This window comes from Cervus canadensis, chromosome X, assembly GCF_019320065.1.
Source record: "Cervus canadensis isolate Bull #8, Minnesota chromosome X, ASM1932006v1, whole genome shotgun sequence".
NCBI classification, from domain to species: domain Eukaryota; kingdom Metazoa; phylum Chordata; class Mammalia; order Artiodactyla; family Cervidae; genus Cervus; species Cervus canadensis.
The window spans coordinates 38,051,015-38,077,796 of NC_057419.1; the positions used below are offsets into that span (position 1 = coordinate 38,051,015).

Consider the following 26,782-nt stretch of genomic DNA (forward strand, 5'->3'; position numbering starts at 1 on the left):
TGTTTTTAATCATTTAACAGATATTGTTGCTTTTTATTCCCACTTAATGTATCCTCTGGAGAATTTGGAGTCTTAATCTGTTGAAACAATTGCATGGGGAGTATGGGAGGAAGAGGTGAGCCTAGGTAGATAGAAGAGGCATTCAGTGTGGATGGAACCCCCATAAAGTATGTGCTTGTGACTCTATTTATCTTTGATTTGATCTACAAATATGTTATAGGGGCTGTTATATGTCCACTTTGCTCAAAGACTGAAAAGACAAGGAGGAAGAAATCTATTTTCTGAGTCTTAAAGAGTTCAAGATATAGTACATACAGCTTCTGCATGTAAAGGATAAAATTTTCTGATTTCCAGTTGTATCCTTGAGCACAGATTCGTCTATAAGTGTAGAGATTAAGGGTACAGATTAACTATGGCACTTAATAATTGAATTACCTTAGATGTCTTATTTAACATCTTATAACCTTTTCCATTTTCTCACCTGTACACATGGGACAATAGTGTACCTAGATTTTAATACCTTTCACAAGCAGGCCTGACCCATTTATCTAGTCTCATCTCCAGTGACTGGCTCCTATACCTACTATAGATATAGATTCCTGCCACACTCAGCATTGTATTTCACTAAATATCCTATCCCATGTCTTCATTCCTTTGCACAGTCTTTGCCCTTTGTAAGGAATGCCCTTTATTCTCTTTCCATTCATATTTCCAGACCAGCTCATATCATCGCTTCATGAAGATGTATTCATATTGCCCACGGTACCCATTTTTCAATCATCTGTGCCTCCTTAGCACAATTAAATCAACTTTTATAGCTCTTATTGTGTTACATATAATTGATTATATATTTGATTTTCCTACCACTTTGTGACCTCCTAGAGAGACTATTCATCTTTCTATTCCAAGCGCCTAGCAGAGTACCAGACACATACAAAGAAAGAATAAATTTGTTAGGCCCAACTATCATTCAAGTTGGCAAGCATAAATGCATAAAAAAAATCTGCTTGGAAGGGGAATGGGAGGTAAGAGCTGACATTGAAAATGCAGAGCTTGAAGTACCTGTGGGTCATTTAGAGGCAATGTTAGTAAAAATTTGGAAATGATTTTCTCCTTCCATCCCCCTCTATCTCAATCTTCTTTCTTCCTTATACCCAAATGATGATGATAATAGTACCACCATCAGTGGTATTACTATCCTTCTAGTTATACAACCTAGAAATATTGGTCATCGTTGATTCACTCTGCCTCTCCTGCACTCGTAGATCACTAAGTTCCATAAATTGTACATTCTAAATTTTGCTGGAACAAATTCCCTTCCTTTTGGTCTCCATTGCTACTGTCTTAGTTGAAGCCCTTGTCATCTCTTCTTTGACCTCTTGCAGTTGCTTCCAGACTTTCTCTCTGCTGCCTGCCTTAATTCTTCACACTGTTGACAGGGTATTTTTTTTTCTAATATACAAGTTTGAAAAATTACTCTCTAGCTTAAAATCTTCAGTGCCTTTGTATCTCCTATGAGACCATTGTAATATGTCCCATTCAGCCTTTCCAAGTTCCATTTCCGGTTTCTCTTCCACACACATACCTGTATTCCAGTTGTACAAAACTACTTGTAATTTCTGTTGTGAAATGTGTTGCTTCATGTTTCCATGAATTTGCTTACTTAAATGTTTTTGCACACTTCTTCCTCCCTCTGGAATGTTTTTCTACAATACTATCTACCTGGTGGACTTCTCTTCATTAATGATACTGCTCAAGTGTCAGTCACAACAAGCCTTTCCTGTTCCTTCCTGGTACTCAGATTTAATTGTTTTGAAACTGTTACAAACCCTCCACAGTTCATAGTAATCAGTATATTCCTCTATTTGCACTTACACTCACTTTTTAAAAACTTTTATTATGGAAATTGTTAGGCATATACAGAAGTAGAGAGAAAGTAAATAAACTTCACTGCACCTATTCACGCAGTTCAGCACTTACCAACATATGGCCAGTCTTGTTCATTATTTATATTTCCAGATATCATATCATTTCACACATAGATACTTCAAGCACTTATACCTTGTCATATAGCAATTTATTTTCATGTCATTTTCTTTGACTAAACCAAGAACTCTCTAAGGTAGGACTTGTGTCATATTTTCCCTTTAATCTCATCATTGAACATGTCACAGTCATTAAACAATTGCTGAATGAATAAATAAATGCCTGCTAATTAATTAATAAGTAGTTGAGGATAGAGCTGAGGTTTAGGCTCTGGGGAGCACTTACTTTGAAAGAATTGACAGGAAGATAAACAAAGGATACTGCAAGGAAACAGAATTACTGTTTAGAAGAAATGTTTTGACTTTCCCTATGATGAGCTTAAATTAGGGTAGCCATAAGCAGGGAATGTAGGTGATAGTTGGAGGATTTTGTGAAACTCTTGTTAGGGACTTCAGGGAAACTAAAGTAGTAGTCTGAGCTAGGATGGAGATTGTTTTCTGACAAAGGCTTTGGATTAGCCATATGTTAGACGGACATCACAAACCACGAGTTCTGCAAACAAAAATTGCCGTCACAAATTTTGAATGCTAAATATGGAAAGATGATCTCCTTAGTCATCTTTAAATAAATTGTCATTTTCCTATCAATGGTATTATTTTCAAGGTATTAAAGGCAGCAGTATTGAAGGTAGTATGCTGTGTATCAAAGGTAGTACTGCTGTGTGTGGATATACACAAATAAGGGAGAGAATTAAAATTAGTTTATTCATCCATATTATGTATCTGCTATGTGTTAGACACTGAAAAATGGAGGTAAGACTGATGTATCTGTCTGACTCAGCAGCTAGGTTGGTGCAAGTCTGGAGAGGTGCTGATACTCTTGCCTCCCATGTCCGTGGTCTCATCTCTTCCTGTTTGTTTCTCCGTAATCTAGGGCCAAAGCATTCACTGACCCAGATCTCTCAATCAATGCTAGATCTCTGTGATGAAAAACTTAAAGAGGTAAGACATTTAAAATGAGAGAAAGGTGGTAGAATTTGAAGCTGGCAGGTACCAGAATTGAGGAAGTAGGGAATGTAACAGAAGATTAGAGAAATGAGAGAGAAGCAGGTCTTTCGTACATTAGAGTCTGGAGGGGACCTTAGAAATCATATAGTCTAATTCCTTCCCTTTTGTTGATGGAAAAACTGAGGTCCATAGGAGAAACTAACTTGTCTTGGGCATCATGGCTGTTAAATAGTAGAACTAGGATTAAAATCTAAAATCCACATAACACTTTAGAAAGGGCTAAGGAAATTGACTTCCTGGAAAGCCAGCTGAAGCTAAGAGACTATTTTGCCAGGGAGAAATTTTAATTTTTAAAAGATAATCTCTATTTTATCTTCTTAACAACAACAAAATATGGCAGCTGTACAGGCCTAAAAAATATAAATGTGATGATGTTAATATTGAAGTAGAAATTTCATAAAAGATTGCCAAATGGCCAATAAACATGAAAAGATTATAAGTTTGGTTGATCATTGTGGAAATAAAAATTTAAACCAGTTAAGCCAGTTAATACTTCATACCCACTTAGAAAGGCTAAAATTAAAAAAAAAAAAAAACTTAAAAGACATGGTCTTCCCTGGTGGTCCAGTGGTTAAGAATCCAACTGCCAATGCAGGGGACACGGGTTCGATCCCTAGTGGGGAAATATTCCACATGCCACAGGGCGACTAAGCCCACACACCACCGCTGCTGAGCCCAAGCTCTAGAGCCTGTGCTCCACAACAGGAGAAGCCATTGCAATGAGAAGCCCATGCACTGCAACTAGAGAAAGCCCTCGCACAACAACAGAGATTCAGTGCAGCCAAAAATAATTTTTAAGAAGATTTTTAGTGGGTTAGGACATGAAGCAATTGATACACAGACTTTTTCATAGTATAGTCTAAAATGAATTTATTGGGTTAGATTCCCTTGTACAAAAGTTACTAATCAACAATAATGTGTCCAGTGTTTTCAGTGATAGTTTTACAGCAAAAGCAGTGTGATATTAAAACTTAATTTGGTGAAGATGTTTTTGTTGAGGGAGCTAAGCTATTGTTGCCCAAGAGTGTATATTTTTGATCATCTACAAGAATAGAAGGTAGAATACCTATAAGAGTGGTTGACACATCTCTTTTGATCCTTTTACTGGAGTATTATTTCTTATCTGAATTTTTGTCTAGAACAGATGAGTTTACAATTCAAAGTTAGACTTTTTGGGACAAGAGAAATATTAATTGTCCTTAATACTCTATGATGATTCTACCTCAGGGAAACCTTTATGTTTCCTTTGCTTTGTTTCATGTCAGAAAGAAGATAAATTGGCTCGTTTAGAGAAAGCTATCAACCCCTTGCTGGATGATGACGACCAAGTGGCATTTTCTTTTATTCTGGACAACATTGTCACCCAGAAAATGATGGCAGTTCCAGATGTAAGTGGTCTGTATGTTGAATATTGTGAAGACAGTACAAAGGAAAGGAAAGGACAAAAGAGTGTTTGCATGTGTGTGTATGACTGGGGAGTCTGGAGTGTGGTGTTTGTCAATTCAAACTGGTATGTAATTCTTTTCTTCTTTTCAAGCTGGTATATAATTTTAAAAAGAAACCTTTTTGCTGTATGAGTGCATTATCATTGAAATCAAAGAGGCCAGGAATCTGTGATATAGAGAGGTTCTTTATTCCTGTTGACATTCAGGTAGCTCGAGAGAGAAATTAGGATGCCAGGTAACATGGGAGGCTTTGGATTTAGAGGTGCTTCTTGACAAACGAGAGTTTGATAATTACCCAGCATTTGTTGTCTTTTGTTTCAGTTTTTCCCTTTTGCAACTTTATGACAGGGCTCCCATGTTGGGTCTCTATATCATTTTGTTATAATGATCTTCCCTAGGGAATTCTGAACTGAGTTTCCTTTTGTGTTTTAGGCATATGTTGTGTATGCAATAATGCTGTGAACCCTCTACATGGGACTAGGGGATGAGAGATTTTAATTGTGAATATAGAGCAGGGGTCCTTACCCTGTCAGGGCACATGAACCCTTAAAAGAATCCATGAACACATGCAAAGTTTTGTGTGATTATGTGTCTTTCTGGGGAAAGGGTCCATAGCTTTTGTCAGGGTCTTAACATTATGATCCAGTGAAGGTTGAGAAGCTCTGATATAAAGAATGGTTTCTATTTAATTTCTCATGCTTTCTTTTTACTAGTCTTGGCCGTTTCATCACCCAGTTAATAAGAAGTTTGTTCCAGATTATTACAAAGTAATTGTCAGTCCAATGGATTTAGAGACCATACGTAAAGTGAGTGATTTGGTTTAAAATGTCTTTTTGGAAGCAAGTAACTTTATATGTGTATCTCAGTCCCTTGATCTCTTTTAATCACAGAATATCTCCAAGCACAAGTATCAGAGTCGGGAGAGCTTTCTAGACGATGTCAACCTTATTCTGGCCAACAGTGTTAAATACAATGGTGAGTATTTCTCCTTTTTTTCTCTTTCCATCAGTATATCCACCCAACATTAGTTAGCATTATTAAAAGTTAAGTGCATAAAGCAGGCTTGAGCTGTGATAGTCAGCAGAGTCAATCAAGTGACTTAACTCTGCATTTTAAAAAAAGACATCTTTTAGTGTGTTCTATAAAATTTGCTAATAATGTTTAATGATGACAAAGCAATGTGCATTTATTTTCTAAACTTCAAAAGCACAGAAAAATGAGATGAGAATAAAAATCATATAGATGTCACTTTGGGCCATCACTACTTTCCATGAGTTGTGAAAGCTTACCTATTCCCCAGGCCCTTTGATGGAACTTAGGGAAATGTGTTAAGATAGACCATGGTGTGCTTCCTCAGAGCATGGAATTCCTGCTCAGTATATGAACTGATTGAATGATATGTGTCAGGTTCTATGCTAGCTACTCAATCTACTGATGGGAAAGACATCACTGTCCTCATGTAATTCACAGTCCAGTCGGTGAAGAGAAACAGTTAAAATGCAGCTTATCAGGGGCTATATTAGAAGGATGTATGAAGTGCCCTAGAGGAGAGGAAGGAGCACCTTCACCTAAGGGTTAGGAAGGCTTTGTAAACAAGTTAATAAAGTTCAGTTTTGAACAGCTCACTTGTTAAATAAACATCTATTGAGCACCTAGTATGTGCTGGCACTGATAGATATTACAAATATAAAATAAAATTAGATATGTTCTCTGCCCCCAAATTGGTTATAGTTTAGTTGGGAAAACAAAAGAAAAATCACAGAACTTAGATGTAATGCTGGATGCATGCACAGAGTGCCAAAGTAAAACAGAAACAGAATATCTTAATCAGAGTGGAATGAGAGGAAGCTTCCTATAATAGAATTTTCTTAAGCTGAGTTCTAAAGGATCAGTGGAGTTTACGAAGCAAAGGATGTGGAGGAGACAGCATTCTCGGCAGAGAGAATAGCAATATGTGAAGGCACAGAAGCCTGAAATTACATCTTGGGTTTAAGAAACGAGTTATTGGGGTTGCAGTTAAGTGTAGAGTTAAATTTAGTGAATGACTGGTTATATGTAGAGAAGTAGATGTCAAATCATAAGAGGACCTAGTGTATGCCATATGCCATACTTAAAAGTTTTTCAGTTCAGTCGCTCAGTCAATGTCCGACTGTTTGCGACCCCATGGACTGTAGCATGCCAGGCTTCCCTGTCCATCACCAACTCCCAGAGCTTGCTCAAATTCATGTTCATCGAGTCAGTGATGCCATCCAACCATCTCACCATCTGTTGTCCCCTTCTCCTCCTGCCTTTAGTCTTGCCCAGCATCAGGGTCTTTTCCAATGAGTCAGCTTCTTGGCATCAGGTGGCTAAAGTATTGGAGCTTCAGCTTCAGCATCAGTCCTTCCAATGAATATTCAGGACTGATTTCCTTTACTTTATCCTAAATGGAAGAATACTGAAAGAATTAAGCAGCAAAATGACAGTCCCATGTAACTGATGAAGCAAAAAAGAAGAGGGCGCTAAGGGAATTTAAGAGCATTGCCTAGGTTTCCGGCCTTCCCCAGCTTAGGCTGAGGCAGCGGCTGACAAAGGGCTCGCGCCGGTGCCGCCGCCCTTCTCATGTAGTAAGATATAATCTGTCCTAATCAGAGATACAGACAAAGCTATTCACAATAATGTCATTTATATTAATGAGAAATAACTTGAATGGTTAATGTAAAGGGAATGACTAGTTAGTGTACCAACTGCATGATAGATTATTGTGTAAAGATGGAAAGCTTATTCTAAAAAACTAATGACAAAAGTGCTTAGAATATTAAGTGAGAAAAGTAAAACACCTAACTTTAATTTCATCTCAGTTATGCTTTTTATGAAAAGATACATTAAAAAGTGATGATAATAGTGGTTATTTCTGAGATGTAAGGTTAGGATTATCTTCATGTTCATCTTTTGTAGTTTTCCAAGTTTTCTACTGGTATGGAAAGCAGGAAACTCTTTCAAGAGGAGGTGGTTTTTGAGCTAAAATTTAAAGGATGATGATTATTGCAGCTAATTCCTTATTGAGCACCTGCTGTGCTGAGCAGATAGTCAAGTGGAGAAAGGTAGGGAAGAAGTTCCGGATTGAGAGTGCAAATGCTAGAAAGATGAGAGCCCCTTGAATAGGGAAGTGCAAACAGTTGAGTTTGGCTATGGTGCAGAGTGGGAGCTAGTTTGGGTGTGAATAAAGGAGTTCTTAAAGTTAGGTGGGGCCAAATCATGACAGGCACCTAGTATGTCTCACTAAGCCTTTAAAAAGACAGATCACCAATAAAGAAACTATTGACAACAGTCCAAGTTAAAGTACTGAGAGCTTGAACTAAGTTACAAAGCAATAAAAATGGAAAGATGGGGACAGAAGGTAGAGATATTGAGGAACTAGGCTTGATAACCTTCATAAATGGTTGGAAATTCAGGGTATAAGTAAAGGACAGGGAGAATTTAAAATGATGCCAAGTACTCCTATTCTCTTGGTGAAAACATAAATTGGTACAAACTTTTTAGAGGACTATAAATGTGTATTCCTTTTGACTAAGCAAGTTCATCTCAGGAATATTCCGTACAAGTTTGCAAAGGCATATGTGCCAATGTACATGTGTTTGTAATTGCAACTTTGTAATTAAGAAAACAGCATTCTAAAATATTCAACAATAAGAAATTATTAGTAGTTAAACTATGGTATATCTATATGATGGAATACTGTTTAGTCATCAGAATGGTAGATTAGCTAACAAATAAAGCTGTATCTTGTATATGCTGATACCCAAATATATCCAAGATATATATTGATGAAAACTAGATCACTCAACAGTATATACAGAAGGATTTGTAAATTTAGATCCTATGGAGGCCAGACAGGTAACATAAATGAGTGAAATGGGCTCAGTAGTAATGATGAACTGAAGAGCCCATCTAAAGGGCTCAGTCACTATTTAGTTCAATTGTTGTCATAAGGCAGAATTACTAAAGGGAGAGGTGGAGTATAATCTTCACTTTATGCTTTTTTGTACTTAGGTGTTTGAATTTTTAAAATTGAGCATGAAGTGCTTTTGTTAATTTTAAAAATCTGGTTTTTGGAAGGGTGGATAAGTCAGATGACATTCAGAATTCTGACTTGGGCAAACTGGTGGAATCATTGACTAATATAGTCATCCCTCGATATCCACGACTCCCAAGGATACCAAAATCTGTAGATGCTCAAGTCACTTGTAAAATGGCGTAGTATCTGCATCTAACTGTCACACATTCTCCCATATACTTTAAATCATCTCTAGATTACTTACAATACTTATACAATGTAAATGCTATGTAAACAGTTATAAATACATTGTAAATAGTTTCCAGTGTGCAGAAAAATCAGTTTTTGCAATTTGGAACTTTCTGAAATTTTTTTCACAAATGTTTTTGCCCAATGATTCCATCATTGTGGAACCCATGGATACAGAGGGCTGACTATAATAGGAAATAAAGGAGGAGTAGTTTTGGAGGAAAAGTGGTAGAGTTCAATTTGGGCTGTGTTGTATTGAGGTAGGGCATCAAGTAAAGACTTTGAGTAGATAATAGAGGTCCAGAGCTTAGAGGAATAGTCTGTACTGTTTGTATATATGGATATTTTTTCAAATCATCAGCATATACAAATATAAGTAGATGAGTTCAAATAGGGAGTCAGGTACATTCCTTGAACCCCCTGATGCTGTAGCTGAAATACAATTGTATGTTTTTCTGGGTAGAAAGACCATAGCTTTATCAGATTATCAAAGTTATATGTGTCCCAAAAAAGTTAAGAACCACTGTTAAGAGAGAATGTAGGATGAGAATATATTTGACAGATACCAAAGCAGCATTTAAGGGATAGGGTGGAGAATACTGGGGAGTGACCAGGATGAAAGAAGGAAAACCAGAAGAGAGTAATGCCCTAGAAACCTAGAGAATAGGAAAATGGCCAGCAGATAAGTGCTACAGAGAAGACCAAAGAGAACGGTCATTAGAAGAGCTAGTTCAGTACAGTGGTAGAATCAAAAGCCAGACTACAGAGGATATGAGTGAATGAGAATTTAAAAAGTGGAGGCTGAAATTTGCCTATGAAGGGAAGAAGGAAGACTGTAATCAGTGTGTTAGAAGGGATGAGTCAGTTGGACAGAGGGGACCTTTGTATAGATGAAAGAGAAGAAAATAAAGAATATGAGATAAGATTCCTGTGAGAATGGTAATATAAACATTGAGAATTTCTCTGCCCAGTAGCCTCTCATTTTCTCTGCAAAATAGCAAACATGGTCTTTTGCTAAGAATGAGTAAGGTGGCGGGAGAGAGAATTTGAAGAGAATGAATCAGCCATGGTTTTACATGTGTTCCCCATCCTGGACCCCCCTCCCACCTGCCTCCCCATCCTATCCCTCTGGGTCATCCCAGTGCACCAGCCCTGAGCACTTGTCTCATGCGTCCAACCTGGACTGGCGATCTGTTTCACACTTGACAATATACATGTTTCAATGCTCTTCTCTCAGATCATCCCACCCTCGCCTTCTCCCATAGAGTCCAAAAGTCTGTTCTATACATCTGTGTCTCTTTTTCTGTCTTGCATATAGGGTTATTGTTACCATCTTTCTAAACTCCATATATATGTGTTTAGTATACTGTATTGGTGTTTATCTTTCTGGCTTACTTCACTCTGTATAATGGGCTCCAGTTTCATCTATCTCATTAGAACTGATTCAAATGTATTCTTTTTAATGGCTGAGTAATATTCCATTGTGTATATGTACCACAGCTTTCGTATATGTTTGGCTGGAATGGAGGTGCAAACCATTGGCATGAAGATTTGCAAGGATTTTGGATAGGTGGTACATATGAACATTAGAGTAACCCATCATAGTGGAGAGGGATTTGGAGCCAAGAAGATTGTGCCAGGTGTGTAAGTCCTTGGTGAATGTGAGTTGGTTAATGATGGTGAGTAAAGGTGAAGAGCAGAGATCTCAAACTCAAGTGGCCTATAGGGGCCAGGCAAGTAATGTAAATGAGTTGAGGTGGGCCAAGTGTGGATTGTGGTAAACTGGAAGAGTATGTATATTCCATCTAAAGAGGCTTGTACTTTACTGCATCTGATTGTTTCCTAAGGAGATGAGTATCCATGTCACTTGGTATCTTAATTTTTCAGGAGAAGCTGAAAATCTGGATTTTGTGTACATGTGACATTTCCCATTTTTACATATTTGCAAATTGTTTAGAAAAAATTTTTTAACTCTGAAAGCCAAATAAAAACATCTATCTGCTGGCCAAATCTAGCTCCAAGGCAGCTCGTTTTCAACCTCTGGCATGGTAGAGAACAAGCCTCAAAGTAGGAGGAATTTTTTTTCCCCCAAGGGGAAGTAAATAATAATTTGGTAGCAGCAGTAGACAGCCTAGAAGGCTGTCTTCCCCTCATCCTTAACCAGTGGATGAGAGTATAAGAAACCTCTGAATAGGGCAGAAAGGGTTAGTGGTGTCATGTGATAAGAAATGTGCCCTTTTTTTGTGCTAAAAGGATATCCATTATGGAGTTGAAGGCACATATGAGATGTTTCCTACCATCAGGTACTATATACAAAATAATACTTTTATTTAAAACTGTGTTGGTTGGCCAGATATGAACCTGCCTCTATTTCTAATTAATAGTGATAAAGTCCATGTGGAATCTATTCCCTGCTTTAACCTTTTTATTTCAAAAAATTTTACTAGCAAAGTTAGAATGGTATCTCTGGTTAACATTATTTTGACCCTTTCCATTCAAATTCTTCACACATATCACACTGCATAATGGCATATTTCTATAGCGTTTTACATACTTTCATTATCATGTATATAACATATGAGCTAAGTTGTACATAGCTAGAATGCTTAGCACTAAGGTCAGGATCATCGAGCAACAAGTGAAAGATAAGTAATACTTCACCTAGAAGTATGCAGTATATGTTGGAGGACTCAGGTCTTGTACTAGAGGTGGTGGTGATAGACTGCACACTAGTATTAGAGTTTAAGCCTTTAGGTCTGTTCAGCTACCACATAGGTGCTGAATCAATCGCAGAGCCTCTGTTCATGTTCAGATTACATTTGAAGGAACATTAATAATCAGAGAAACCCAAAACTTGGGATCAGAACTATTCGCAATAAAAGTCATATAACATTCCATGTTGGTGAGAATAATACAGATAAAGAAATCCTGTCTGAAAAACACAACCCAAACTTTATACCAGTCTTAGCAAAACCGTAAAGTAGTTGGCAGAGGCCTTAATACTTAATGTTTGATTAAATTTAAGATAAACTGTATAGTCTGTGGGCTTCCCAGGTGGCTCAGTGGTATAGAATCCGCCTGCCAATGCAGGAGACAGGAGACACAAGTTTGATCCTTGAGTCGGAAAGATCCCCTGGAGGAGGGCATGACAACCCACTCCAGTATCCTTGCCTGGAGAATCCCATGGACAGAGGAGCCTGGCGGACTACAGTCAATGGGGTTGCAGAGAGTTGGACATGACTGAGCATGCACACACGCCCGCATAGTCTGTACCAATAGATGATGCCAAACTATTCGTGATGAAACCCCTTTTCCCAAAGAATTTCCTAGCAAGTTCCTCCTCCAGTGTTCTTCCAACCAAAAATTAATAAGAAGCCATCTTATCTATGATAAATAGATCACATATCATAAAATCTGAGTGCCTGAAGTTTTAGATTAGATAAAACAATAAATTTACCCTAAAAATCTCCAGGGAAGTTTTTTTCTACACTTTTGTTTGAGTAACTCCCAACCCTGTGTGATCTCTAATAGTTCTGTGTATAGGACTCTTTTGTGGAGCTCATCGTATACACATGTGCAGCTTAGCATTCAGCTGAAGATTTAAGAGAGCTTTTCTGCAGATCTTAGATTGTCTGGAGTTCCCTCCTCTCCAGTTCTGTCCTGCAATTTCCAACTGTTCTAGCCTCCTCAGACTCCAGTATCTGTTTCTATGGCTTAGTCAGACTGCTGTGCTTTTCTTGGATTCAGCAGAAAGCCAAGGACAATTGTAGGGCTCACTTCCTTTATTTCCTTTCTCTCAAGAATGACAGTCCTATACTTCTTGGTCAGAAACAGTTGGTTCATTTATTTTTTTTGCAGTTTTCTGGTTACAGTGGGAAGACTAATTCAGTAGCAATTACTCTATTGTGCCCAAGAAGGTCTTTAGGTTTATTGTATTTTCTGAGATAGAAATTTCATTTTTATGTAGTTATATTTATCAGTCTTTGCTGTTTAGATTTCTGTATAATTGTTTAAAAGACCTTCCCTACTCTGAGATAGCCAACTATATTTTCTTCTAATATGTATAATATTTAAACATTTACTGATTTTTAAAAATAGAATCTAAGATATAAGGTAAATATCTAACTTACTTTCTCTTCCAAAGAATTAGCCATAGTGTCCAAGTTGTACTTATGGAATGGTCTGTCCTTTTGTACATTAGTACAAAATGCTACCTTTATCATGTAGTAGATTCTTATATATTCTTTAACCTATTTTGGAGCTTTCTGTTTTATTTATTTATCTAATCTGCACTATTATCACCAGATAGTGTCTCTGATTATCATTTAGACATTATAATTTTAAATTCCTCTGATGTGACTATCTTTCCCCAATTAGCCTAAATAAACTCTAGGATCATTTTTGTTAAATTCTAACTTGTCAGTGACAGATAATTTTGAAATCTTATTTTAATTTATGGATTAATTTGAAGAGAATGTATATCTTTGTAATATGTTTCTCCATCTAAAAGCTCATGTTTCTTCATTTATTCACTTGTTCTTTTACCTTTGTCAATAAAGACTTTTAGGTTATGTTGTATAATTTCTAGGCATCTTTTGTTTATTTCTTTATGTTTTATAGTTTTTATTGTTATTGAGCATCTACTGTTTTTGTTGTTGAGTTTATTCCTGGCTAATTTAAGAGTTTTGCTACTATTGTACATGTGCTCCCCTCCTGCAAAGTGGTTATTAAATCTAAAGGTTTCAATCAGTTTGAAGAATAGTATTGTTAACAGGTTAATATAATGCTTAAAGTATTTTTGTATACTAGTTTCTAAGTCTGTCTGTAAGTTTGGCCATTAATAAATATTAAGGTTCTTTTTTTCTGTCAATAACTTTCCTTAGATTGGGGCCAAGGTATAAGTATTCCTACATGGAGGTTAAGTCTCACATCATTAAAGAAAATAAAATCTCTTTTGATACCGCTTCAGGCCCTTGCTGCCATCCATTCTTTTCATAACTGACTTTTTGTTTGTTTTTATTGTGGTAAAATATACATGACATAAAAATTTACCTTTTCACCCATTTTTAAATTTACAATTCGCTGGCATTAAGTACATTCATAATGTTGTGCAAGCATCACCACTATCGGTTTCCAGAACCATTTCTTTCTCCCAAACAGAAGCTCAGCATCCCCATTCTACCACCCCCAGTTCTTGGTAAACTCTACTCTACTTTCTTTCAGTGAATTTGCCTCTCCCAGGAACCTTATATGAGTAGAATCATACAATAAATAAAATATTTGTCCTTTTGTATCTGGCTTTTATTTCACTTTGCATAATGCTTCCAAGGTTCAACTATCCATGTTGTAGCATGGATCAGAATTTCTTTTTTTTTCTTTCTTTTTAAATGAACATGTAATGTGTCTCTCTATTCTTTACCTGCCATCCGTGTCTCACTCAGCTTTAATCTAGTTTCTACTCTGCCAAGCATACCAAGTGAACAGGATCACATAATTGCCAGGTATAGTGGGCACTTTTCAGTCCTTATCTTTACCTCACCCCACTCTTTGACATCATTGAGCATTTCTTCCTTGGAATTATAGTATGATTGGCTTCATGACAACTTTCAGCTCTTACTTTCCTTCTACCTCTTAGACCATTACTTTTTTTTTCCATTTATTTTTATTAGTTGGAGGCTAATTACAATATTGTAGTGGTTTTTGCCATACATTGACATGAATTACCATTACTTTTCAGTCTCCTTTACTGAATGTTATTCTGCTTGTTACTACAAGTTTAACCACCACCTCTTTCTGATGACTCTTAACTCTATTCTGGGCAAAGATCTATATATATCCCAACCACCTGCTGAACATTTCCTCTTGGATGTCCCAGTGGAACTTGAAACATGCTTCAAACTGAATATTCTACTGTCCTTCTGCATTCCAACTTTCTCCCTGTGTCCTTTACTTGACTCACTCCTTTACTGTTTCCAGTCTGGATTTAATGGGTTACTAGCATCACTGAGTAGCAGCTGGAAACCTCACAGGTATTTTTGATTCTTCCTGTTGAATAGATCCCTGACTTCCAGCATATCACTAAAACCCTCATTATATTTTGCCTAAATTAGTACAATAAATAGTCACCTGGCCAATATCCCAGCCTCTAGACTTCTAGACTTACCTCTTTCTAACCTATCATTTGCATTTTTGTCAGATAAACCTCTAATTGGAGAGGGAAATGGCAACCCACTCCAGTATTCTTGCCTGGAAAATCCTATGGACAGAGGAGCCCGGTGGATGGTCCATGGGGTCATGAAGAGCCAGAATGACTGAGCAACTAAACAACAGACCTCCTTAGTAATTCATACTTCTTATAAAAAAAGGTCAGATGATACAGAAATAGATAGAATTAAATATTAAAACTTCCGGAGACACTGCTTTGGGAAAGATCCCCAGTGTTCTTACTTGCTGCAAGTAATAAATCTTTCCTTCTGCAAAAGAAGAGAAAAGCTTCTTCCTACCCGCACACTCCTATTTCCATGGTTTTATTCCCTAGAGGTAACAGTTTGGTGTATATCCTTTAATCTTTTTTTCTGTACTTACTCAAAACATGGTAAATAATTACACATTAGTTTTTAACTGTTTGTCTTTTTTTTTTTTTTTTTGGCAAAAATGGACATTTTTATAGATACTTACCCTTTAATTTGCTCTCTTTGTTCATGAATATATCCTGATCCTCTTTTTTTAAGCTTCTATTTTGAAATAATTTAGACTCAAGAAATTACAAAAATAGTCTGTAGAGACCTGTATACCCTTTATTTTATGTACCTTCCTCCAATGGCAACATCTTAGATAGCTGTGGTTCAATATCAAAATCAGGAAATTGATGCATTATCATTAACAAGATTACAGACTTTATTCAGTTTGCACTTTGAAAAAAATCTATATTCATCTGTGCATGTATATTTTTTATCCAGTTTTATGCCATCACCTAACCACCACAATCAAGGTTTAGAACTGGTCTGTCATCACAAAAGAACTCCCTGATGATACCTCTTTGTATTCCTGTCCCTCCACGTGCACACACCTTTCTCCTGGTTCCTTGGCAACCACCTAGCTGTTCTCCATCTCTATACTTTTGATACTTGAGCATCTTATATAAAGAGTAGTACAATATTTTTGAGATTGCCTTTTTTTTCATATGCCTATGAACTAGGCATAATTCAAATTATTGTATGTGTCAGTAGTTCATGTTTTAAGTTGTTGAGTAGTGTTCATCATACCAGAAGTTGGTTCAGCTATTCAGTCATTGAAAGATATTCAGTTCTCCAGTATTTTGCCATTATGAATAAAGCTGGTATGAACATTCATGTACACGATTTTGTATGAATGCAAAATTTCCTTTCTCTGAGATAAATGCCCAAGAATGAGATGGTAGATATATGTGTAGTTTTCTGAGAAACTGCTCTACTCTTTTCCAGAATGCCTGTACCATTTTGCATTTCCTCCAGCAATGAACCAATCATAGTTTCTCTGCAGTATTTAGTATTACCACTATTTAAATAAATTGTATCTGTTCATCTTTCTCATTGTGTTTTTACTTTGCATTCCCCTAATGGCTATTGATACTAAATATCTTTTCATGCGCATATTCACCACCCATGTATTTTCTTTGGTGAAGTGTCTGTTTCTTTGCCACAGGTTTTGTTTTGGCTGTACTGGGTCTTTGTTGCTGCTCGGGCTTTTCTCCAGTTATGGCGAGTGGGGGCCACTGTCTGGTTGTGGTGTGCCAGCTTCTCATTGTGGTGGCTTCTCTTGTGGAGCACAGGCTCTGGAGTGTGTGGGCTTCTGCAGTTTCAGCACGTGGGCTCAGTAGTTGTGGTGTATTGGCTTAGTTGCCCCACTGCACGTGGGATCTTCTGGGACTTGGGATCAAACACATGTCTCCTGCATTGGCAGGCGGATTCTTTACCACTGAGCCATGAGAGAAGTCCTGCCCCAGTTTTAATTGCATTATTAAGATTAATGAGTTTTAAGGGTTCTTTATGTATTCTAGGTACACTTCCTTTATTAGATATATGATTTACAAAGAATTTTTCTAGTCTGTATCTTTTCAGTCCTTGGACAGTATTTCTGGAAGAACAGAAATGCTTCATTTTGATGAAATCCAATTTATCAGTTCTTTCTTTTTGGATTGTGCTCCTGGTACGTCTCTAAGGAGTTGTTGCTTTACTCGGGATCACAAAGGTTTTCTCTTATATTTTCTTTTTTAAAAAATTTTTATTATTTATTTTTGGCTCTGCTAGGTCTTCGTTGCTGTGCAGGCTTTTTTCTAGTTGTGGCTAGTGGGGGCAACTTTCTAGTTGCAGTGTGCAGGCTTCTCATTGCGGTGGCTTCTCTTGTTGCAGAGCAAAGGCTCTAGGCTCTTGGGCTTCAGTAGTTGCAGCACATGGTCTCAGTAGTTGGGGTTCCCAGACTCTAGAGCACAGGCTCAGTAGTGCGGTACATGGGCTTAGCTGCTCTGCAGCATGTGGGATCTTCCCAGATCGGGGATCGAACCTGTGTCTCCTGCATTGGCAGGTGGATTCTTTACCTCTGAGCCACCAGGGAAGCCCTCTTATTTTTTCTTTTCTAAAAGTTTATAGTTTTAGTGTTGTACATTTAAATCCATGATCCATTTTGAATTTATATACAATATGAGATTTAGACTGAGGTTCTTTTTCTTTTTGCCTATGGATGTTCTACTGTTCCATTATTGTTTGTTGAGAAGGCTATTGTTACATCAGTAAATTGCTCTGAGCACCTTTGTGAAAAATCAGCTAAGTACATGGGTCTTCTGGGTTTATTTTGTTCTACTGACCTATCCCTCTGCACACTGCCGTGATTACTGCAGCTAAGCTACTGTAAGTGTTATCATCAGGTAGAGTGATTCCTCTCACTTTATTCTTTTTATAAATTGTGTTCTTATTCTTTTGCCTTTCCACATAAATTTTAGAAGAATTTTGTCTATATCTACAAAAAAAAGTCTTGCTGGAATTTTAATAGGAATTGAGGTAAACCTATAGATCAATCTAGAGAGAATTAACATCTTTACTGATCCTGTCTTATTGTTGGTACATAGAGATCTCTATCATTCTTTTTAATGTATTCCATAGCATATATTTGTATCATATTATATATACATATATTATATGATACAAATATATATATGATACAATATATATTGATAATATATATACATATATTTGTATCATAATTGATATCCTTGTACATTTGTAGGAAATTTTGATAGATGTTCTAAAATTGTGTTCTAAAAGGGTTGCACCTGTTTATAATAAAAATGACAGTGAAGGAGAATGTCTGTTTCCCTACAATCTTTCCAGCTCTGGGAATTATCAGTGTTTTAAAATCTTTGCCAAATTATGTCTGTAAAATTCAAGTATATAACTTACACTGGAATTTTCCATCATAAAAAGTTACATGTGCATTAAAAAAAAATCAAACCATATAAAATTGTATAAAGTGAAAGGGAAAAATCTCCCTGTCCTTCTCCTTTTCCCATCCTGTTCTCCAGAGTACCATTAGGTTTGGTGTGAAGCATCTGGGCCTTTTTTGTACATACCATATATTTTTTTTCTTTTTTACAAATGAAAGCATATATTTGGTTGTACAATTTTTACTTGACATTGTTATGGACCATTTTTCTTTCATCTAAGTATGTGATATTGATTAAGTAAATTCTGGTTCTATATGACTCAAAAAGGCAAAGAATGAACTATGTAGCATTATGAATGCTTCAGAAAAAAATTGAATTTCTGCTTTGCTTTTAAAACTGCTGTGGCTGCTGATTATGGATAACAGTATGGAGATTCCTTAAAAAATAAAAATAAACCTGTTTGCAAAGCAGAAATAGAAACACAGACTTAGAGAACAAACATATGGATACCAGAGGGGGATGGGGGGAAGGGCGGGGTGGGTTGAATTGGGAGATTGGGATTGACATATATACAGTATTGATACTATGTATAAAATAACTAATGAGAACCTGTATAGCACAGGGAATTCTGCTCAATGTTCAGTGGTGACCTTAAGTGGGAAGGAGATAAAAAAAAAAGAGGGCATATATATACATATAGCTGATTCATTTTGTTGTACAGCAGAAACTAACACAACATTGTAAAGCAGCTATATTCCAATAAAATTTTTCTAAAAAGAAAAAAGAAAAATAGAGTTACCATATGATCTAGCAGTTGTACTCCTAGGCATTTGCCTGGAAAAGATGAAAACTCTAATTCAAAAAGATATACGCACCCCAGTGTTTATGGTAGCACTGTTTACAACCAGCCAAGACATGGAAGCAACCTAAATGTCCATCAACAGATGAATGAATAAAAAAAGAATTTACACACACACACAATGGAGTATCACTCAACCATAAAAAAAGGATCATATGATACTACTTACATGTAAAATCTAAAGTGATACAAAAGAACTTATTTACAAAATAGAAATAGACTCACAGACATAGAAAACAAACTTACAGGGCTTCCCTGGTGGCCCAGTGATTAACAATCAGCCTGCCAGTGCAGGGGACACGGGTTCAATCCCTGGTCCAGGAAGATCCTACATACCATGGGGCACCTAAGCCTATGCACCACAACTACTGAGGCTGCATGCTCTGGACCCTGTGCTCTGCAATAAGAGAACCCACCACAATGAGAAGTCCATGCACCATGAAAAGAGAAAGCCTCTCGCAGCAGCAAAGACTCAGCACAGTCAATAAATAAATAAAACATTAAAAAAAGAAAACAAACTTACAATTACCAAAGGGGAAAGGTGGAAGAACGGATAAATTAGATGTTTGAAATTAATAGATACACATTGCTATATGTAAAATAGCTAAATATCAAGGATCTAGTATATAGTACAGGGAACTATTAATATATTCAATATCTTATAAAAATCTATAATGAAAAAGAATCTGAAAAAGAATGTATATAAATAAATGAATCACTTTGCTGTATACCTAAAACTATCACAATGTTGTAAATCAATTATACTTCAATTAAAAATATGCTGTGGCCTCTACTATGTATAAAAAAGGTACAAGGATATATTGTATAGCACAGGGAACATCAGCCAGTATTTTATAACTAAAGGGAATATAATGTATAAAAATTTTGAATTACTATGTTGTACACTTTAATATAAATCAACTATGCCTCAATAAAAAATATGTGGGTGTCTACATATATATTATGGAGAAGGAAATGGCAACCCACTCCAGTATTCTTGCCTGGAAAATCCCATGGACGGAGGAACCTGGTAGGCTACAGTCCATGGGGTCGCAAAGAATCGGACATGACTGAACGATTTCATATTAAACAAAAAACTGTGTCTGAAGTAAAGGAAGAATGCCCAGTGGTAATTGTCACTTGACATTTCTGTGAGAATATTTATTTGTTGTTCAAGAATTCAGGTTCTGCTTAAATTTGACAAGGAGTAGACATATGATGTCCATAACTTATTAGTCCTCTTTTCTGATGTACTGTATTGAGCTAGTAAATAGTGATATAGCAGTCTGTTACAAGGCAACATCTCACTGAAAGTCCTATGCTTATGGTGAGTGAGATATTATAATATGCTGGTAAACAGATATGCACCAGAAAATGTTAAGGCTTCAACAAAGCCCACATTTTCAAAAACATTGTTTGGGAAAATAAAGATGATCACTTGTTAAAAGAAAAAGGAGACATGGAAAAACAGGCTTTCTTTTTAGCCTGGGAATTTTTATAATATATTTTCAAGGCAATGTGTTTTCTGTGGTGCTAGTAGAAACAAAACAAGACCTTGTTACCATGAGGGTTATAAATCAATGTTAACTTTCCTCATTTATTCTATATAAGCTATTATAGTTGGTATCATGTACAATTAGGTGAGGGCTTCCCAGGTGGTGCTAGTGGTAAAGAACCTACCTGCTTATGTAGGAGACATAATGAGATGTGAGTTCAATCCTTGGGTCAGGACGATCCCCTGGAGGAGAGCATAGCAAACCACTCCAGTATTCTTGCATGGGAAATTCCAGGGACAGACGAGCCTGGCGGGCTACAGTCCACGGGCTCGCAAAGAGTCGGACACAATACACACACACACACAGAGTTAGGTGAAGAATATAGAAGAAAAATGGGCGTAGAAAGACTTAATGGCCTAAATCTAATAAGTGATTGCTGTAAGCTCCATGGAAGCAGAAACCATGTCTGTTTTATATCCACAGTGTGTAGGATAATGCTTCGCACATAGTAAAGACTCCATAACTATCTATTGAATGAACTAATGGCCAGAGAAAGAGGTGCAATACCAAGAAAAATTGGAGATGGTGCTGTAGAAGCACAAGTTTAGAGAGTTTCAAGGAAGAAGTGAATGTCAATTGCAAATGTAACATGGTACTGCTTGGATTTAGTCTGAAAAATATTCAGTGGATTTGGCAGTTAGCAGTTTGTGTATATGTTATATTCTGTGAAGCCATGAAAGGACATCAAGGACAAGGACTTATGTCTTGGCTTTTGTCTTTTTTTTTTTTTTTCTTAATCTTTCTATCATCAGAAGCTGGCACTGTACCTGGCTGATAGCAAGTACTTAAAAATGAAGTGTTAAGATGTTATAAATTTTACGCTACAGGAAAAGGTGTTTTGAATTGTCTGTATTGTTCTTTTTCTGATTGTAGAAATATTAGATGAACGGGTTTAGCCAAGGTTATGTGTATATTTTTTAAGTTGCTAAACGGAATGGTTCATTTGGAGGGGAAGTATTTTAACATTCTTTGGGTCTTTTTATCAAGTAGGTCCTGAATGTAAATCCTTCCCATGTCCAGTGAGATTTATTATCCCAATTCCCCTCTGGATAGTTTCTAGCTTCTTGAGTTTCTAGTCCAGATTCTGAGTTTTGTTACTCTGGTTTGAGAGCTCAAACATCTTATCTTGGAAACTAAACATCTTAATCTGCATTTGATCTTAATGTAAAGAGCCTAACTACAGTCTGCAAGATTAAATTCACTTCTCTTTTTACCTTTTCTGGACCTGGGTGTGTGTTTGTAGCTCAGTTGTGTCCGACTCTTTGCAACCCCGTGGACTGTAGTTTGCCAGGCTTTTCTGTCCATGGAATTCTCCAGGCAAGAATGCTGGAGTGAGTTGCTATTCCCTTCTGCAGGGGATCTTCCCAACCCAGGGATCAAACCCAGGTCTCCTGCATTGGCAAACTCTTTACTGTCTGAGACACCAGGAAAGGCTTTTTCTGAACCTAATTTGAGATAAATATCTATCTCAGAATTGAGAGAGCCCAAGCCTATCTTTTAGGGATCTGTTGACTGTGCATAATTGAATTTAGTAATTCTAGTTTCTTCAGGAATTAGCTGTGCAGATTTTTTTTCTTTTTAAATCTGGCACTGATTTTTTAAAGCTTTCTACTGCTACTGAGATTTTATTTTTTAATTTTAATGATTCACATTGCAACACATGCATGTCCCCTACACTGTTATGCTTGTTTTGACACAGTGCTCATCTTTTTAGGAGGAAAGTTATTTTTAGTATTTGTGGAAATGTTCTCAAAGGAAATGTGAGCTTGAGAGTGATTACAAACCCCCTTCTCTTGGTTGTGCAGGACTGCTAACTCAACTGGTATTTTTCCTCTGAAACCTTTTAGATAGCAGTAATACTTGTTTGCTGTCTCACTGCTAGAACTACAAAGCTTATAGCTTTCCTTTCTTCTCCTGACATTACTAAAGAGTGAAATTAACTTAGAAATGACAAAAGGAATTTTCTTTGATTTTAGTAAAGTATCAACTTTCCAAAGCTGTCACTGGAATTATCACTATTTAGGGACATTTGAATTTGAATTACATATGATTCTGTGCCGAGGTCCAGCCCCAGCAGGATCCAGGGGAACCCTCAGGATGAACAACGTCGGGGAGAGAGAGACACGTAGGACCGGCCTTGATAGGGCCAAGTCTGCTAGAGGGAGAGAGAGAGAAAGAAAGAGACCAGACCAGGAATATGCAGCAGAGTCTGGCAGTTGCTTTATTTTTCACCGTAGCCTTTATACCCTAAGTTGATACATTTCTAAGGGGCAGATAAGCATACAGACTTAGGTTAACATTACATCAGCTTGTCCTTCACGAAACCAGGTGTGCTCTGTATATTTTTTGTTTATGAGAGTCTTTTCCCATAGATTTTTTGTACATTATCTTCTGGCCTTGAGGTTAGCAGAAAACAGAAAAGTGGCAGTCTCATGGTACAGCAAGTTGTAACATAATAGACATACAATCTTGTTAACATAAAAGTCAGTCTTTTTGCAGAAATTCTCAGCTAAATTTATCTATAAAAAGTTTAACACACAAAGACTCTGTGGCTCTGGTGAGGCAGCCCCTGTTTAGCGCTCTTGGTTAAAATTAATAATTATCTTATTGTTTTTACACTAGGGCTAAACTCTTATTTTACTATATCTTTAACCATATTAACAATAGTGTCCACTGCATAACCTCAGCACGTTAACATCAATCAAACGTTGATCTAATAACCACTTTTAAAACAATATTTTTTGTATTTTCTAATAGGGCTTCCTCACCCCCCAAAGGGCTCTGTGCCTATTAGGGCCTTTTTAATGGTTAATCTCTATGTATAATATCTTTTGGCTTTCAGGCCTGTTGACAATTTATGGTTTGCACCTGGTGCAACTTTAAGCAACTTCAGTAGCCGACCCTGTCTTTTTTGTGGTTAATCTATTTTCTTTCTATTAGGTGTCATCTCCAAGGGAACTAGATAGGACTCCATTTTTTACAGAACAGAAATGCAAAGGATTTAAAAAACAGCAGATATGGCACAAAACAGGCTCTTAGTCTAAAAGTTAATTACCTGCAAGAAGTCGCCAGCTAATCTCTATCTAAACTATTTTCTATTAGGCACATTTGTGGCTATAATATTTGTGGAGCTTTTTTCACCCCGCGAAGGGGCCTATGCTTAATAGTTTCTTTTGTTAGCGTACTGTGCTTAGGATGTTTAGAACAATCATGAGCACTTTGTGCAATGAGAGCACACATTTATCAAACAAGCCAGAATGCCAGTTAAAGGGTTTGAACTGAAGCATTTCCTTCATCCCTGGCCCCTTCATAGGGTACCAGCGTCCAGGAGATTTATTAATTAGGGTTTTAAGTTGGTTCTCATTCAGTGAAAGAGGAGCAGGAGAGCTCTCGGCAGGCAACACAAGAATCCGCAGCAGGGCAAACAAGAACAACAGCAGAAAAGAGGGGAGGATATAGGGTAGGGTAGAGGCCGAGGCCAACCTGGAGGGTCCCTTATCCTAGACGGCCTTGCCTGTCAGGTATTTTCCTCATGACCTCGTCATGGATGGGGTCTCAGACGGCCTTGCCTGCCCGGTATTTTCTTCATGACCTTGTCACGGGCGGGACCTCCCATAACGGCTCCCGACAATTCTGTAGGCCACTGCCAGTCCTTATGAATGAGGCAAAGTATAAATATAAATATATTTGTTTACATTTGCAGCTGCTTTGCCATGATTACTAAATAAGGAGAGAGGAGAAAAACAAAACTTTTCTTTTTTGCAAACAAAAGTAACGTTTCTTTTTTGCAAATGGGTCACTTGTTCTCTCGTAAGGCACAGTGGTAATTCATAGACAGCCTTATATTTCATATTCATTTTCATGCCATTCTGAGAATTATTCATGCTAAATTCTGATTTTCTGTATAGTAATTCTTTAGGGACTGGGAAATTGAAACTCAGTTTCTATTTACTCTCTTCTCCCCCACAACAGCCCCAGCATCTTTATTATTCCTGCAGAGGCCCTGTTGTCTGTGTATGTCTTTTCATTGGATGACTCTTTTCTTCCTAAGCTGTGAAACCTAAAGCTGATCATCCTACTTTTAGTAAGCACTTGATTACTGCAGACTATAGAGCACAATTTTTAGCTTTATGGAGGTGGTTATGGACCCCTTTGAGAATCTGATGGAAAAGCGTGGATCTTCTACTCAAAAAAATACATATTACATACAAAATTCTGTTTGCAGTTTCAGGGGGTTCATGGATCTCTCATTTCCTCCCCATTCAAGAATTTCTGGTATAGGCATAGATATCTGGGTATTTTTATCCTTTTTTGGTGGTGTTAGCAGTGGTTTGCCAACTCCGCCACCATCTTTCATCAAAAATACTTCAGTGCTGTGGAGCTCTACTCAATGTTATGTGGCAGCCTGGATGGGAGGGAAGTTTGGGAGAGAATGGATACATGTATATGTATGACTGAGTTCCTTCAGTGTTCACCTGAAACTATCACAATATTGCTAATTGGCTATACCCCAATACAAAATAAAAGATTTTAAAAAAACATTAAAAAATACTTCATTGTTACTTTTCATATATGTAGAGTTCAATAGCTGAAATACTTGTAACTCCTGAGAGCATGGACTGTCAAAAAACTGAGAACAGACACAGCTAGTAATCAAAACACATAGAGAAGTGTGTTAGCTATATAAATAAGTATATTTTTTATATTCTGGAGTATTATTAGTGGATATTTCTTTAGAGTTATGTGTTGCAAAGAAAATGGGGAATGAAGAAGTCACATCTTTAACGTGGTTTAAGGGAGAAAACTTTGCAAATGTATAAAATTAATTTTTCCCTGCATTATAAATGAGAACATTGAGATATTGAAAGGGTTGGTTTATGGTTCAGTTTCAAAACTGAAGAGCTGAATTCTTAATCTGTAGGCTGGAATTTTAGCGATGAGTCAGGTTCTTGTAGGTGTATGAGCCGGGATACTGCCATAAGCTGCTGATGTACTTGCTCAGTAAAGGAAGCCTGTGACTTGTATGCAGCCTGTTTTCTCTAGCATCATGCATTTCTAATCAGCATGAAAGCTTGTGTGATAACTTTTGCAGTCTGTCTCCATCAGTACTTTGAGGACCAACCTACTGGTGGCTTTAGGAGATTAGAACTCAGAAACTTCAGCTGTGGACTCCTATCTCTCAAAACTATTCCTGACTGTGAGCCAGCTCTGGCTGTCTTTATGTCCTGAATATCTTTTAGTTGACTTAAGTTTTCCTTATGGTTTGGCACAGGCAACTTGTGTGAGGACACAACTTTATTTTACATCTTTTATGAAGAATAGATGGACCTGCGCTGTGAGAAATTTAATCTGAAGTGAACTTATTTGTTTCTATAAAAAGTATAAAGTGTTAGTTGCTCAGTCATGTCCAGCTCTTTGCAACTCCATGGACTGTAGCCCACCAGGCACTTCTGTCCATGGGATTCTCCAGGCAAGAATACTGGAGTGGGTTGCCATTTCATTCTCCAGGGGATCTTCCCAGTCCAGGGATTGAACCTGGGTCTTCCTCATTGCAGGCAGATTCTTTACCAGCTGAGCCACCAGGGAAGAATAGCTTCATAACAATACTCAGAGTAGTTATGTAGTTATGGCACGAAAATGTCACATGGGGTCTATTTTTTATACTATACATCCTGATAAATAGTAGGTTTAATTCAAGGATTACCTCCTCTATGAAGCCTTTCCTAATTCTTCTTTCCCTCTTCCATCCCAGCATTGGTCACTTCCTCCTCTATACCTCTACTAAACCCTCTTAGGTATTTTTTCACTGCGTTGTATCACCTCATTTGTTTATAGTCTGTCTCACCCTGGTAGCTCAAACTGTAAAGAATCTGTCTTCATTTCAGGAGACCCGGGTTTGATCCCTGACTTGGGAAGATCTCCTGGAGAATTCCATGGATAGAGGAGCCTGGCAGGGTGACAGTCCGTGGGGTTGCAAAGAGTTGGACACGACTGAGTGACTAATATACACACTGTGCTAGACCATAAACTTCTTGAGGATATAGTCTGTATCTTACTCATGTCTGTGTATTATGCCTGGCACCTAGAGGTGCTCAAAAATGTTTTACAAATGAAGGGGTAAATAAATAGTATATTAAAGAATATTATAGAGCACTTAAGACAGGGA

General features: G+C 37.2%; 1 protein-coding gene across 7 annotated transcripts in view; it reads left to right on the plus strand.

Moving 5' to 3' along the window:
* TAF1 (TATA-box binding protein associated factor 1) overlaps nt 1-26,782 on the plus strand; it is a 76,517-nt gene that overhangs the window by 36,663 nt on the left and 13,072 nt on the right. For 6 of the 7 annotated variants that reach the window (XM_043458217.1, XM_043458213.1, XM_043458212.1 and 3 more), the window contains exons 29-32: nt 2,920-2,987; nt 4,319-4,441; nt 5,212-5,304; nt 5,389-5,473. In XM_043458217.1, the coding sequence (XP_043314152.1) occupies nt 2,920-2,987; nt 4,319-4,441; nt 5,212-5,304; nt 5,389-5,473 (369 nt within the window). Of the gene's footprint in view, nt 1-2,919; nt 2,988-4,318; nt 4,442-5,211; nt 5,305-5,388; nt 5,474-10,283; nt 16,629-26,782 lie in introns of those variants that run through there. The other variant, XM_043458218.1, reaches the window with a different exon arrangement.